The sequence below is a fragment of the Geotrypetes seraphini genome, chromosome 3, assembly GCF_902459505.1.
Source record: "Geotrypetes seraphini chromosome 3, aGeoSer1.1, whole genome shotgun sequence".
Taxonomy (NCBI): domain Eukaryota; kingdom Metazoa; phylum Chordata; class Amphibia; order Gymnophiona; family Dermophiidae; genus Geotrypetes; species Geotrypetes seraphini.
In genome coordinates this window covers 69,912,068-69,928,806 of record NC_047086.1, presented here as the reverse complement: position 1 = coordinate 69,928,806, position 16,739 = coordinate 69,912,068, and the positions used below count along the sequence as shown (strand labels likewise).

General features: G+C 45.2%; 1 protein-coding gene across 3 annotated transcripts in view; it reads left to right on the top strand.

Moving 5' to 3' along the window:
• Positions 1–7,432, top strand: part of MCPH1 (microcephalin 1) — a 490,428-nt gene extending 482,996 nt beyond the window's left edge. For all 3 annotated transcript variants that reach the window (XM_033937330.1, XM_033937327.1, XM_033937326.1), the window contains 2 exons: positions 1,233–1,470; positions 7,133–7,432. In XM_033937330.1, coding sequence (XP_033793221.1) covers positions 1,233–1,470; positions 7,133–7,188 — 294 coding nt within the window. In that variant the 3' untranslated portion in view covers positions 7,189–7,432. The remainder of the gene's footprint in view (positions 1–1,232; positions 1,471–7,132) is intronic.
• The last annotated feature ends 9,307 nt before the right edge of the window (positions 7,433–16,739 follow it).

Sequence of the window (16,739 nt, the reverse complement as noted above, 5' to 3'; positions counted from 1 at the left end):
GAGATGAAAAGTGAGTGGCGTGTTGCTGGGGTGTTAAGTGGTTTGGGATGAGGAAGGTCAGTAGAAGCACGAGGAATTGGTATATTGGGGTCATTGGGGAGGGGAAGGAGTGTATAGCAGTGCCTCCTAATTGAACATTGAGAATTGTCCTGGATATGATGATGTAAGACAGATCAATGAGGTCTGTGAAATAGTGGTGGCACGTCTCATAAAATTAAAAGGAGAGTAAATTGGTAAAGTAGAAACTCACCAAGAAGAGTCCATGCACAGAGGGCAGGGTCATGCAAGTGTCACAGGACAGTAGACTTAAAGAAGGGTAAAAAAAACTTTCTGCTTGCTCCATAGAATAATTATGGAACATTACCATTTAAGATATACAAAGAGGTGGAAGACCTGGTTATTTAACAAAGGATGATCATATTTTTCAAGGTTTATATGAGAATGTTTGTTTATTTTTTTTTCAATGCAAATGTATAAAAATAGCATTCAAAAATTATATATATTATTCCAAGAAATTCTATCTAGCCCACATCAAGAGAGAAGTGTTATAATGATAAAGAAGAAGAAACCAAATATAATAAAATAATCCTAATTACTTATACATCTGTCATCGCTATGAATGTTTTTCTATTATAAGATGCCATGATCATTATAGTGATGTATATATATTAAATTTTGGAAAATAAAATAAATCCTAGCACAAGAAGCGATGGAGTGGTAACAGAAAATAAAAGGCTCGTCTTCCTGACACAAGGGTGTCTTTAACATTATTGACAGTCGCAGAGAAAAAAAAAAATGCATGACACAGTGCCAAAGTTATAAAAATATTTTCATATGTCATCTTTACCTAGCCTGATGGATGCGGGGATTGAGGGATAGATAGAGGTATAGATAGGATTATGTAAGGGTATAGATAGAGGGATAAAGGGGATTGAAGGGTTTTAGGCAAAGGATCACCTTACAGGTCATAGACCTGATGGGCCGCCGCGGGAGCCGGCTGCTGGGCACAATGGACCTATGGTCTGACCCAGCGGAGGCAACTTCTTATGTTCTTATGTAGCCTACACAGGAAAATAAATGTAATTGCTAGAAGATAAGCATCATGATTCTTGATGAATGCACAAACAGAAAGGCTCTTAAATGCAAATAGATATTGGGCCACAATTATAACAATATACAACAGAACATGGATACAGTTTATTTGTAAAATTTCTTTTATTTCTTTGCAACAGATTTGCAGACTGCAATGCCACCTATCAGCGGGAGGATTCCAGCATGACCTGTTTTCAGAACAGCCTGCTATGTATATATCCTTGAACAGTCAACCACCTTGTCACAACCTTACTGAACTGGTGCAGCTGTGTAGGGGGAAAGTTTGCAAGACAGTACGGCAAGCAAAAATCTTCATTGGAGATTACACAGGAAAGAAACATCCTGAAGTGAAGTATTTATCAGAAAAATGGATACTAGGTAAGAAAGTTTATTTCCTCTGAAATATCAGATTTAAGTAGAATGGTGGAGGACATGGCTTCGTAAAAGTGTCTTGATGATTCCAGACCTATTTAGTTTCTCAGGATATCCAGAATGAATAAGCATTAGATAAATTTGCATATACTTGGTCTCAAACATATGCAGATTATATCTCATTCATATTTCTTATGGTTATTCTGAAAACCTTTCTGGCTGTGGTGTCACCAAACAAGTGTGGAAACACCTGGTTTAGGATGACTGATTGCTTAGCAAAGTGTTCTTCAACCTTTTTACACCTATGGACCGGCGGAAATAAAAGAATTATTTTGTGGACCGGCACTGGTATGTGGACGGGCAGTTGAATAACACTGGGCTAAGTCGTGGGCCAGACCCCGCCCATCTCCGCACCAGACCCCCGCCTCCATAATAGTACTAATTATAACCCAAATTTTTTCCATTCATTTTTCATATATACACACACAACATAAGCTTATTAACACATAATGGTTAACCCCAAAATTAAACTACACAAAGCTATATTCCTAAATTTGCCATTGGTGATTATATTTGTTTTGTGCTTCTCAACATTCATTGCTACCAGAAAACAGATAACTAAACTAAACCTTAGGTTTGTATACCGCACCATCTCCACAAGCGTAGAGCTCAGCACGGTTTACAGGGTTAGGTTGAAAAGGAGCTACAATGAAGGGTTATAGGAAAGGAGCTAGGAAGATAAAGAGGGACAGGGTACCAAAGAGCGGGAGGTGTTAGATTTTTGAAAAGAGCCAAGATTTCAGGTGTTTGCGGAAGGATTGGAGGGAGCTTGAAATTCTGAGCGGGGATGTGAGGTTGGTCCAGAGTTCTGTGGTTCTAAAGGGGAGGGATGTTCCTAGTTTTCCTACGCGGGAAATACCTTTTGCAGAGGGAAATGATAGTTTCAGTTTTTGGGAGGATCTAGTGGAATTAGGGTTAGAGGAGTTCCAGAAGAGTGGGATAACGGAAGGGAGGATGCCATGTAGGATCTTGAAAGCTAAACAGGCACATTTAAAGAGGACTCTGGAGTGAACTGGGAGCCAGTGAAGTTTGGACAGGAGTGGGGAGACGTGGTCGAACTTGCCTTTAGCGAAAATAAGCTTGGCCGCGGCGTTCTGGATTAGCTGAAGTCTATGGCGTTTTTTTTTTTAGTTAGGCTTAAATAGATGGAGTTGCAATAATCCAGTCTAGAGAGGATGGTGGATTGAACAAGGACGACGAAGTGAGAATGATGAAAGTACGATCTCACTTTCCTCAGCATATGAAGACTAAAGAAGCATTTTTTTACCAAGAAGTTGAAGTGATCATTGAAGGAGAGAGAGGAGTCTATGATGATTCCAAGGACTTTGCTTGAAAACTCAAGCTGAAGAGTGGAGCCGGAAGATAATGGGGTGGAGGTGGGTAAATGACCTAATATTGGGCCGAGCCAAAGTAGTTTTGTTTTGGACTCGTTCAATTTCATTTGTACAGAATGTGCCCAGGATTGAAGGTTCATTATACATGCGGATATGTTCTCAGCGAGGTTAGTGAGGTTCAAGTCGGTCTCAAGGAGGATGAGGATATCATCAGCATAGGTGTAGAGAGTTTCCAGGGGGGATAGATGAAGGAGTTTCAAAGAGGACATGTAAATGTTGAAAAGGATAGGAGAGAGGGGTGAGCCTTGCGGGACTCCACATATCGGCTTCCAGGAAGGAAATTTGCAAACGTGGAATCAAAAACTAAAAATACTAATATATACAAACAAACCCTAAGATGCAAGACTCTGCATGCAGTACAACCCCAGAGAAAAAGAAACAAATACATTTCTTCCAGAACAGTGCAAAATACAGACAGCAGATATAAATTCTCAAAATTGACACAATTCAATCACTAAATTAAAAAATAAAATAATTCCCCCTACCTTTGTAGTCTCCTTCCCTCTATGCTATGCCTTACCTTCTGGCCTGCTCCCGCCTGGCTGTTTTATTCCGCCCCTGGTGTTATCTTTGAGCCGGCTCCTTCTTCCTCACTGACGCAGTGCACAAAGCCGCAGGCAGCTGCTCCTCACACATCCTGCACCTCTTCTGGAATCGTTCCCTCTGACGTTGCGACATCAGAGAGAAGGCTTCCGGTTCAGACGTAGGAGCCACTGCCCGCAGCTTTGTGCAATGCAGCAGTGAGGAAGAGGGAGCCAGCCCAAAGATAAGGCCACCTCGACCGCACCGCAGACCGGCGGTTGAAGAACACTTTTTCGGGCCCGATGCACCGGCATCAAAGTTCTGCGGTCCGGCACCAGTCCACAGACCGGTGGTTGAAGAACACTGGTATAAAGAGGACTCATTCAAAAGTAAAGGTTCTAAATTTCTAAAAAATTAACTTTGTTTAGATGGGGTTTACGTCAAGGAATTGTTATCTGGATGGGAATGTCTGAAAGGAGTAAAAATGCAGAGGGCAAAACTGAAAGGAGTTATTGTAAGGGGGACAAATCTTTTTGTGAGCCAAGTAAGTAAAAGTAAGAGAAAAAGAAGGCCGCTCTGTTCTCAAAAGTAGAAGCTGAGAAGGTAAGGAATAAGAGGTTAGCTTTCATAAACCACAAAAGATCACAGAAAGAGGAAGACAGGCAAAATTATCTGGAAAAGTTAAGAGAGGCTGGTTGAGATTTCAGGAAAGCAAAGATACAAATGGAAGAAAAAATAGCTAACATTAAAATGGGGAGACAAAACATTTTTTAGATATATCAGTGATAGGAAGAAGTACAAAAGTGGCATTGTAAGACTCAAAAGTGAAGGGGAGGAATATGTAGCAGCTGATAAAGAAAAAGCTGAATTGCTTAACAAATATTTCTGTTCTATGTTCACGGCTGAAGATCCCGGAGCAGGATCACAGAAGACAAATGTGAATAGGGATGGTGGATTTTCAGAGGGTTGTGTTCATGAGGAGCTAGCTAAATTTAAGGTAGATAAAGTGATGGGGCCAGATAGTATATATCCGAGGGTGCTGAAGGAACTTAGGAAAGTTCTGGTGGCTTTTCAATGAGTCTCTAGAGTTAGGAGTGGTACCGGAGGACTGGAGAAGGGCGGATGTGGTCCCTCTCCATAAAAGTGGAAGTAGGGAATTACAGGCCGGTAAGTCTGATAACTGTGGTAAGCAAATTAATGGAAATGCTTTTAAAACAGAGAATGGTGAAGTTTCTGGAATCCTGTGGATTACAGGACCCGAAGACAACATGGATTCACTAGAAGTAGGTCTTGTCAGACATATCTGATCATTTCTTTGACTAGGTGGCCAAAGAATTGGATAGAGGGAGTGCGCTAGATGATGTGTATTTAGATTTTAGCAAAGCCTTTGACAGTGTTCCACACAGATATCTAATAAATAAACTGAGTGTCCTCGTGATGGGTCCCAAAATGACAGGCTAGGTGAAGAACTGGTTGAGTGGAAGGCGACAGAGGGTAGTGGTCAATAGAGATTGCTATGAAGAAGAGAGTTACCAGTGGTGTGCCTCAAGGTTCTGTTCTTGGGCCTGTTCTTTCAAACATTTTTATAAACAATACTAGTGTTTAAGCCCGTTACATTAACGGGTGCTAGAATATATGTCTGTCTTTTTTTCTTTCTTTCTGTCTCTTTCCCTCCCACTGTCTTTCTTTCTTTCTGTCTCTTTCTCCCTGGTCCCCTTTGTCTGTCTTTCTGTCTCTCTCCCTGCCCCTGTGTCTTTCTTCCTTTCTTTCTGTCTCCTTCCCGCTGTCTATCTTTCTTTCTTTCTCCCTCCAGCTATCTGTCTGTCTGTCTTTCTCCCTGCCCCCTATGCAGCAGCAGCATTTATCTCCCCCCCACTTCCCTATGCAGCAGCCACAGCAGCATTCCCTCCCCCTCCATTTCCCTGTGCAGCAGTATTTCCCCCCACCCCACTTCTCTGTGCAGCAACAGCATTTCCCTCCCCCCATTTCTCTGTGCAGCACCGCAGCAGCATTCCCTCCCCCTTCATTTCCATGTGCAGCAGCATTTCCCTCCCCCCACCCCACTTCCCTGTGCAGCAGCAGTATTTCCCTCCCCCTCCACTTGTCTGTGCAGCAGCAGTGGTATTTCCCTCCCCCGCCACGTCCCTGTGCATCAGCAGCAGCATTTCCCCCCTACCCCCACCTTCCCTTCCTGTGGTCTGGCCTGCTCCCTTAGTCCCTTGCCGGAGTTTATTTTTAGGTTTAAAGGTGCTGCGGCAGCTCCTCTCACAATCCCCGCCTGTGTCGGAAGCCTTCTCTAACGCAAATGCGGCTTGTGAGAGGAGGCGTCGCCGCAGCTTTTAACTTAAAAATAAACTTCGGCCGGTAGGGCCGTATTTCCTGTATGGAGGACTGCCGCTTCGATGGCTTGAGGAGGTGGACAGCAGGGAAGCCAGCGCTTTTCAATTTCTCTGACAGCTACTGGCACAGCTAAGTGCGCATGCGCACTCCTGCCGGTCATGGACCTACGGATCACGCAGGTAGGAGTACGCATGCGCGCTTAGCGTTTTATTATAGTAGATTGCTGAAGGGCTGTTGAGTAAGTTTTGCCTCTTTGCGGATGATACCAAAATCTGCAATAGAGTAGACACCCTGGATGGTGTAAATAACATGAAGAAAGGCCTGGCAAAGCTTGAAGTATGGCAGCTAAAATTTGGCAAAGCTTAAAGTATGACAGCTAAAATTTAGAGCTAAGAAATGCAAGGCCATGCATTTGGACTGCAAAAACCCGAGGGAACGGTACAGTTTAGGGAGTGAAGAACTTATGCACATGACAGAAGAGCAGGACTTGGGTGTGATTGTATATGATGATTTTAAGGTGGCCAAACAGTTTGAAAAGGTTAACTCTCATAGTGCATATCTGAAGAGTGTGAACAGGGACGTGTCAGGGGTGTTCTGAAAAGTTGCACATGGAATTACAGGGACGTGTCAGGGGTGTTTTGAAAAGTTGCACATGGAATTACAGAAATAGCCTAACTTAACTTGGGTGCCAGCATTTATACCTGGTTTCAGCAGGTGTATGTCCGGGACCCAAAAGTTAAGTGTAGGATCCATGCCTAAGTGCTAGTCTACATAAGGCAAGCACCATTTATAGAATAATGCTTAGCGCCAAATTGTTTTGGAACCATTTATAGAGTTTCCCCCTAAAAGACTATAAGAATAAATTCATAAACAGTTGTGACTTCACAAAATAATAAAGGATACATACTGACAACAAATTGCACATATGCTTTCACTAAAACAAATTATATTAAAGACAAATATTGAATTGTTTACTAAACCTGAGGTATTGGCATCATTGCACCATCCCTGTTATAAAGAAATATGATTTTATGATACATGAGTTCTTCACTTTAACTGCTCCCTTTCTTCCGCTGCCCTAACCCCCAAGTGACCGTTTCTGATATGATAAATCCTGAATCATCCTGTTTTATTGAAAATAGGGTTACCATATGGCTCCAGAAAAAGGAGGATGGATTGAGACATCCATTGCTTTCAATTAAAGTAAAATCCAGATGTCTCAATCCATCCTCCTTTTTCTGAAGCCAAATGGTAATCCTAGCAGAAAAGATACTCAAAACTAAGTTTGAACTAGGCCTAGATTTTTGCGATTTAGCTCTACTAACTAATCAACTTGTTTTCTTTTTCTTTAGATTCCATTACACAACATCAAATCTGTCCTTTGGAAAACTACCTTTTAACAACATGAATTATGAGATTGCAATCTCTTGCTTGTTCAGAATAACCTGAATATGAAATACTTTATTATTGTTCCAGTTGCTGTGAAAATCTATGAACAAAGGACTATAACTGAAATGTATATATGCTGAAGTATGACTGTGAGGTGATAGCAGACTTTTCATGGATTTTAGCTCTCTGCTGACAGATCTGTAACTGCATGTTTAAATCTTATCCTTTCTAGTGTTTTACTCAATAAATTATTTATAAAATTATTCATTGCTATCAAATATTGTACATTTGTCTTATAAACACAACTAACCTATGAGGGTAGATTCTAAAATAGTTTTAATTCCTCTTAAAATAACCTATAGGAAAAATCTTTGCCATCCAAAAATAATAAATAATAAATAGGACTCTACTTCAGGGTAAACCAAACTACAAAAAGTTCAAAAAGGTTTTTAAAACATTTTAAGAAATATTCACAGGCATGGCATTATAATTCTTTTTAGATTCAATATTATTTGTGTATTCCCAGGATTTTGCCTGGATTATCCACATAAGAGAAGATTCTCAAAACTGACCAGTAAAATCTGGTGAGTCAATGTAGTGGCCATAGTGGGAGTGATTTTTATTTTAAGGACGATTCTCAGCATAATAGCATACAAATTAAATGCATGTTATTTGTGCAGAAAATCGCCGGTAAAGAGAGGGAGGAACTGTGCCTGGCTCTTACTCAGAAGAGCAAGTGCTAAACACAACTCCTCCCTTCTGTCAAAGCTGTCCTCCCTACTCAGATCAACTGAGCTGCAGGTTTCCCGAATCCTGCCGGCTCAGTTGATTGGCCTACAGGTAGAGCAACAGAGGAAATCATTCCCTCTCCCCCTTCGTCTGCTGCTTCCCAGCCCTCCCACAAGATCAGCAGGAGGGATGCCCTCTCCTGCTGCCGCTGGGGAACCCTGTCGACTTCCTAACACCCCCAGCAGGAGAGATGCCCACTCCCTCCCATTATCGCCATCACCCACCCCCAATAATCCCTAGATATCTTGCCAGCATCCCCAGCAGGAAGGATGCCCACTCCCTCCTGCTGCCGCAGTCACCCACCCTCCTGACAACCTGCCAACACACCCAGCAGGATGAATGCCCACTCCCTCCCTCTGCCGGGATCCCCCATCCCCTGACAACTCCCCTTATCCCCCACCCCCTATACCTTTAGCATGAAGGCTGGCCGGAGGGATGCTTACATTTTCCGGCTGGCAGGCCTGCCTCTTCAAAGTGTTGGGCCTTCCCCTTCCCAGTGCATCATGGGATGCACCAGGGAGGGGTCTAAGGCTTTGATTGGCCCAGGTGCTTAAGGCCCCTCCTATGGGAAGGGCTTTATGCACCTGGGCCAATCAGACTTAGACCCCTCCCCGGCATATCCCAGGATGCACCAAGAAGGGGAAGGCCCCCCATTTTGAAAAGGCAGGCCTTCAGGCTGGAGGGAGTAGACATCCCTCCAGCCGGCTGTTATGCTAAAGGGGTGGGGCAGGGGTTTCCAGGGGTACGGGGGTTATTGGGGGTGGGGGACCCAGGGGCAGGAAAGAGTGGGCATCCTTCCTGCTGGGGGTGCAGAGAGTTTGTCAGGGGGGGTGACGGCAGCAGCAGGAGGGAGGGGGCATCCTTCCTGCTGGGGATGTCGGCAGGTTGTCAGGGGGTGAGCAATGGTTATGGAAGGGTGTAGGCATCCCTCCTGTTGGGTGTGGTGGCAGTATGTTGGGGGGTGGGTGACAGCAGCGGCAGCAGGAGTGAGTGGGTATCCTTCCTGCTGGGAGTATTGAGAGTTTGTTGGGGGTGTGGTGGGAGGGAGTTGGGCATCCCTCCTGCTGATCTTCAATTCAGTTTTTGGGGGGGGGATCTGAACTGTCAAACCTTACTTTCCTGTCAGTGACTGAGCCAATCAGTGCTCAGGCACGAAAGTAAATCTGACAGCTCAAACCCTACCGGAAAATTTTATCTGCAAAATGTGGTACAAGGCTATGGAATCACCCAGCAATGATAGAGAATTGCCTAGAGTGCTCCTTTTAATATTAATGAGCACATTTTACTACCATTTTAATATTAATGAACTCCTCATACTATATTTGCTTGGCAGAATCAGAGACTGCTTGGAAGATTAGAAAAGACCACGGTGAGACGTTCTGATAATTGGCAGGTAAAATTCTGTCCCGCTAAATTGGCTGGAGCTGGTTTAGTGACCGCCGTTCTCCATAGAACTTTTAAGAATGAGCTATGCAGAAATGTTATCAGAAATTAGGCTAACAAACTGGGTAACATAATAATAATGGGTGATTTCAGTTACCCTGATGACAGCATAAATGTAACATTAGGGTATGCTGGGGAGGTAAAATTCCTTTATGAAATCAAGGCTGCTTTACAGAGCAGCTGGTTTAGGAACCACAAGAGATGAAGTAATTCTAGATGTAGTTCATAGAGGAGCAGATGAATTGGTGCAGAAGGGCCACTTGATAACAGTGATAGTTAACATGATCAGATTTGATATAATCTTTGGAGTAAGTACACACAATAGTATTTAACTTTAAAAACATGAAGAGAATAGTGAAAAAGAAACTTAGAGGAGAAGCTGCAAAAGTCAAAAATTTATATCAGATATGAATGTTATTCAAAAAGACCGTCCTGGAAGCCCAGACCAGATATATTCCATGTTTGAAAAAAGGAGGAAGGAAGACCAAATGGCACCCGGCAAGGTAAAGAAAGCTATTAGAGCTAAAAGAAAATCATTCAGAAAGTGGAAGAAGGATCTGACTAAAAACAATAGGAAACAGCATAAGGAATAACAAGGCACTGATAAGGAAGGCAAAGAGAGACCTTGAAAAGAAGATTGCATCAGAGGCAAAAGCACATAAAAAATATTTTAGATATATTAAATTTAATATAAAAGCTAAGAGAGAGATTGATATTAGAATGGGATATAAAGATAATATTTGTGGGCCAATGACGATTTGATGTGTAAATTTTTTAAAATTCCTTTTTCTATACCGTTCTCCCAGGAGAGCTCAGAACGGTTTACATGAATTTATTCAGGTACTCAAGCATTTTTGACGGGCAGCAATGAAATGTTGAGTCATGGGAAAGGAAACAATGTTTAGTTGAGGATTAGGAATTGGTTTAATGGACAGAAAACAGAGAGTAGGGTCAAATGGCCATTTTTTTTCAATGGAGGAGGGTATATATCGTATTTCCCCGAAAATAAGACCTACCCCGAAAATAAGCCCTAACATGATTTTCGGGATAGTCTTAATATACAGCAGTTAGAATTATCTATGGTCTTAAAAAGTACATAAGAACTGCCATTTCCATATCAGACCTACAGTCCTTTGAGTCCGGTGATCCGCACACGCAGAGGCCCAGTCAAGTGTACACCTGGTGTAATTTTAGTCACCCATATCCCTCTATGCCTCTCATAAGGAGAAGTGCATCTAATTTTCTTTTGAGTCCTAGAACGGTGGATTCCGCAATAACCTCCTCTGGGAGAGCATTCCAGGTGTCCACCACTCATTGTGTGAAGCAGAACTTCCTGATATTTGTCCTGGACTTGTCCCCCTTTAGCTTCAGTCCATGTCCTCTTGTCCGTGTTACGTTGGACATTGTAAATAATTTTTTTTCCTGCTCTATTTTGTTGATTCCTTTCAGTATTTTGAAAGTCTCAATCATATCCCCTCGCAGTCTCCTCTTAAGAGAGAACAGTCTCAGTCTCTTAAGTCGTTCCTCGTATTCCAAGTAGAGAATGACACGGGGAAAAAATCTGTCCCTGTCACCGCCCCGTCACCGGCCCACCATCCTCTGCACCGCCCCGTCACCGCCGTTCCCTTCACCGCCCCGTCACCGTCATTCCTTTCACCGCCCCGTCACCGCCACTGCCATCCCATTCACCGCCCCGTCACCGTCCCCGCTGCATCCATATAAGCCTTAGTACTGTAATATTTAGCTTATTCCTTTCTTATAAATCAAAGTTCCTGCTGCTGAACTAGAGAAAGAGATGTTCAGCTGGCAGGGCTTTGTTTATAAATTTTTATCAACACAACTAAAGCAAAAAATAAATAGAATTTTTTTTCTACCTTTGTTGTCTGGTTTCTGCTTTCCACATCTTCTCATTCAATTCCTTCCATCCACTGTGTGTCTTCTCTCTGCGTCTTCCATTTGCTGTTACTGTGCCTCTCCCTTCACTCCCCCCCCAATTGGTCTAACACCCATCTTCTTCCCTCCGCTCCCCCATAGTCTGGCATCTGTCTTCTTCCCATTCTGTCTTCCACATTTCCCTTCAGGGTCTGTTCCTCTCCACTCTCCTTCAATGTCTGTCCTATTCCTTTCCACCACCACCCTTCCCTCCCTCCTTTACCATCTGTTCCTTTCTACCACCCTTCAGCTCCTCTCGCGTGGCCTATCTATCTACCTTCCTCCCACTTATTTTCATGGCACGTTACAATGTAATTTGTGCAAGCCACTGGAGCCTGCGAGCTCGGTCCCTGTCCCATCCCCACAAACCATCTCGCTTCTGTGCTCCTATTTTCCCCATTTCTAATATCTCCCCTATGTATCTGCCATTGCCCCCCCCCCCCCCTGTGTCCATATACCATCCCCATGGCATGTCCCCTTTATGTCTCTGTCCCTATGCCCCATGCACATAATTTCCCCTCTTTCTGTTACCTTCCTGTGTCCAGATTTCCCCTATCTTCCTCTTCCATACCAGTGTGTCTCTTCTTTTCAACCCCATCTAGCTTTTTTCCCTCTTTCTTCCCCCTGCTTCTAGCATCTGGCTCACCTGCCAGTCCTTCCCTTTCTTTCCTGCTGTGGATTTTTCTTCCGTTTTCATCCCCTTGGCCCAGAATCCTTTTCCCTTTCACTCCCTCCTTCCAATTTGAGCCGGGAACACTAGCGATCACACGGTCCCCACAGCCACTACCTGCCTGCCCAATCGATCCTAGTGTTTAGCCAGCTCTCTCCCTTCTCCTCACCTTAGTTTGTAGATTTTCTTTTTCGGCGACCCGCACGCTATCAGAGAGCCGCGCACGCGCGGCTGCTCAGTGTTCAATCTTCTGCTCTGCTGCAACTTCCTGTTTCCGGTTGCGTCAGAGCAGAAGATTGAACACTGAGCAGCCGCGCGTGCGCAGCTCTCTGATAGCGTGCGGGTCGCCGAAAAAGAAAATCTACAAACTAAGGTGAGGAGAAGGGAGAGAGCTGGCTAAACACTAGAATCGATTGGGCAGGCAGGTGTGAGCTGCGGGGACCGCGCGATCCTTCATGCCTCACTGCGGGGGACAAGACCATTCACCGCCCCGCGGGCGGTGAATGGCCTTGTCCCTGTCGCCGCAGCGACTGCTAGTTTTCTTCCCCGTTTTCGGCGGGTGACCCGCGGCTAAAATGCGGTGGCCGCGGGTAAACCGCCACCGTGTCATTCTCTAATTCCAAGTTCTCCATACCATTTATTAGCTTTGTTGCTTGTCTCTGCATCCTCTCCAGCAGTTTTATATCCTTTTTTAGGTTGGGAGACCAATGTTGGACACAGTATTCCAAGTGTGGTCTGACCATTGCTCTATAAAGCGGCATTATAACTCTCTCCGATCTACTCGTGATTCCTTTCTTTATCATGCCTAACATTCTATTTGCTTTCTTTACCGCACCGCACATTGTGCCGACGGTTTTAGGGTCATATCTATCAGTACACCCAGGTCCTTTTCTTGTTCGCTCTTACCCAGAGTTGCACCTGACATTCTATACTCGTGTCCCTTGTTCTTACTGCCTAAATGCATTACTTTGCACTTTTCCACATTAAACTTCATCTGCCATTTCTCCGCCCATTTCTCTAACTGACACAAGTCACTCCGGAGTTCCTCACTATCCTTCTGCGATCTGATTGCCTGGCATAGCTTTGTGCCATCTGCAAACTTGATGATCTCACTGGATGTTCCTTCTTCTAGGTCATTGATGAAAATATTAAATAAGATGGGCCCAAGTACCGAGCCCTGGGGCACACCGCTAGTCACTTTCTCCCAGTCTGAGAACTTCCCATTTATGCCCACTCTCTGCTTTCTGTTCTCCAGCCACTTGCCTATCCATCTTAGTATATCTCCCTCTATCCCATGGCTTTGTAGTTTCCTGAGAAGTCTTTCATGTGGAACCTTGTCGAATGCTTTTTGGAAGTCCAAGTATATTATGTCCACTGGTTCTCCATTATCAATTTGTTTGTTCACGGTTTCAAAAAATTGAAGTAAATTCGTCAAACATGATTTCCCTTTCAATCATATAACTCCATTTTATTGTGAGCTGCATTGGTTGCCAATGGAAGCTCGTGTTTTGTTCAAGTTAGTTTGCTTTTGCTATAAGGTTATGTATGGAACCACTCCATCTTACATGGTTAAGATTTTCTTTAGCATCTTATAAATACAGTAGGAAATCTCATGCCCTGTTTACCTTTCCGTCAATACAGGGCTGTAAAAGTAAGAAATTTCAAGACCATATTCTAGCATTCCAAGCAGCTTCACATGATAAAGAATTTCGATTATTATTGTTTGAAGCCCATTCTTACAAACATTTCAGAACTCAATTGAAAATCTATCTCTTTTCAAAATACTTGATCAAATAATTTCTCTCTAGTCATCTTTAAATTGTTCTTAACTTAAAAAAAAATCTTTTGTAAACTGAAAATAAGCCCTAGTCACCAGCAGCAATGCTTCCCCCGCCCCCCACCAACCCTTCCATCTCTCCCTCCTATCCAAACCCCGACCGCGAGACCGAAATACCTGGTAACAAATGGCAGTGTCAGCAGCACAGGCTGCATCATGGCCTGCCCTTCTCACGCCCGGTCGTTCTGTGCCGCATTGCTGATGGTATCATCAGTGATGCAGCAGAGGAATGCCCGAACGTGAGAAGGGCAGGCGGCGATGCAGCCTGTGCTGCTGATGCTGCTGTTTGTTTCCAGGTATTTCGGCTTGTGGCTTGAGGGCGCATCCCCTCCTCGTGGTCTCCAGTTCAGATAACCAGCTAAGAAGCCAACCTCGGGGAGGCGGGAGGGTTGCGAGAATATCTGCCTGCTGTACCTGGATAACACCTGTTACGGTAAGTAACTGTGCTTTATCCCAGGACAAGCAAGCAGCATATTCTCACATGTGGGTGACCTCCAAGCTAACCAAAAAGGGACGGAGGGAAGTTGACAATTCAAGAAAACAGATTATGCAAAACCAACTGGCCAAACCGGCCGTCGCTCCTGGACAGAGTATCCAGGCAGTAGTGTGAGGTGAAAGTGTGAACCAAAGACCAAGTGGCAGCTTTGCAAATCTCCTCGATAGGCGTTGACCTGAGGAAAGCGACAGAAGCCGCCATCGTTCTGACCTTATGCCCCGTAACCCGACCATGCAGCGCGAGACCAGCCTGAGTGTAGCAAAAGGAAATACAAGCCGCCAACAGTTGGACAAGGTGCACTTGGAAACAGGACGTCCCAACCGATTAGGATCAAAGGACAAAAACAATTGAGGAACCTTCCGATGAGACTCAGTGCGTTGAAGATAAAAAGCCAACGCCCTCTTTCAGTCAAGAGTGTGAAGCGCCACCTCCCCAGGATGAGAATGGGGCTTGGGAAAAAACACCGGAAGAACAATGGACTGATTGAGATGAAAATCAGGCACCAGCTTGGGCAAAAACTTGGGATGAGTGCGGAGAACCACCTTGTCATGATGGAATACAGTAAAAGGCAGGTCCGCTACCAATGCCTGCAGCTCACTAACTCTTCAAGCAGAAGTGAGCGCAAGCAGGAAGATCACCTTCCAAGTGAGGAACTTCAGATGAGAATTATCCATGGGCTCAAACGAAGCTTTCATAAGTTGAGCCAGAACTATATTGAGATCCCAAACCACCGGGGGAGGTTTGAGAGGAAGATGGACATTCAAGAGACCCCTCGTGAAGCGAGATACCAAAGGATGGAGGGAAAGGGACTTCCCATCATGCTGCCGATGAAAGGCAGCAATCGCACTAAGGTGCACTCTAATTTGTCTTAAGACCAGACTCAGACAAATGAAGTAAATATTCCAGAACCGAGGACACAGGAACCGACAAGGGTTCCAGATGATGTGACGAGCACCAGGAAGAGAATCTCGTCCACTTTTGAGAATAGCAGAGTCTAGTCAAAACCTTACGAGAAGCTTCCAAAACCTCCCTGACCGACTGAGATAACTGAAGAGAAGTCAGGTGGAAAGGTACCAAGCCATCAGATATAGAGGCTGCAGATTGGGATGCAACAGAGAACCCCGACTCAGACAGCAGAGAGGGAAAAACAGGTAGAAGAGGCTCCCTGACACTGAGTTGAAGAAGCAGGGAGAACCACGGCTGCCGAGGCCACCGAGGAGCAACCAGGATCAGAGTGGCATGCGTAGACTTGTGATGCACTAGCGTTCTCAAGATCAGAGGAAACGCGGAAAGAAACTTCCCCTCCCAAGCGAGGAGGAAGGCATCCGCCTCGAGACGATTCGGGGAGAACATCCGGGAACAGAAGAGAGGCAGTTTGTGATTGAGGGGAGAAGCGAACAGATCTAACTGAGGAGTCCCCCACCACTCGAACACCTGGCGCAAGACCTGAGAATGAAGAGACCACTCGTGCAGTTGCAGGAGGCGGCTCAGCCTGTCCGCAAGACAGTTCTGCTCCCCCTGTATGTAAACCGCACGCAGAAATATGTTGTGGCGAAGAGCCTCCTGACACAGGGACCAGGACCCCATGCCTCCCTGCTTGTTTACATAATGCATTGCCACCTGATTGTCCATGCGGACTAGGACTACACGATCCTGAAGCAGATGGTGGAAAGCCACAGCGGCCAAATAAATGGCCCGAAGCTCCAACAGGTTGATGTGACAGCGACGGTCTTCCATCGACCACAGACCCTGAGTCCGTAGGCCGTCCAGATGAGCCCCCCCAAGCGTACTCGGAAGAGTCCGTGGTGAGGACCTTGTGGTGTGGAGGGGCGAGAAAGAGCAAACCCCTGGAAAGATTGGAAGAGTTGGTCCACCAACGGAGCGAGCGTCTCAAAGAGGGAGTCACCATAACAGGACTGGAGACCGGATCACGGTCCTGACGCCACTGAGAGGCCAACGTCCACTGAGGGATGCGCAGGTGCAACCGGGCAAACGGTGTGACATGGACGGTGGAGGCCATGTGGCCCAAGAGAATCATCATGCGCTTCGCCGAGACCGAGGACAGCAGAGAAACCTGCCTGCTCATATGGACAAGCGCCCCCAGTCGAGGAGAAGGGAGGAACGACTGAAGACGAACCGTGGCCAGGACGGCCCCGATGAATTGTAGAGATTGCGAGGGGCACAACTGGGATTTGGGGAAGTTTACTTCGAACCCCAGACTCTGAAGAAATATAATAGTCTGTCGGGTCGCTGAGATAAACCCTTCCCTCGACGGTGCTTTGATCAACCAGTCGTCCAGGTAGAGGAACACCTGCAGGCCCTGCGACCGCAGGGCCGCTACCACCACCACAAGGCACTTTGTGAACACCCTCGGGGATGAAGCCAGACAAACGGAAGGACCCT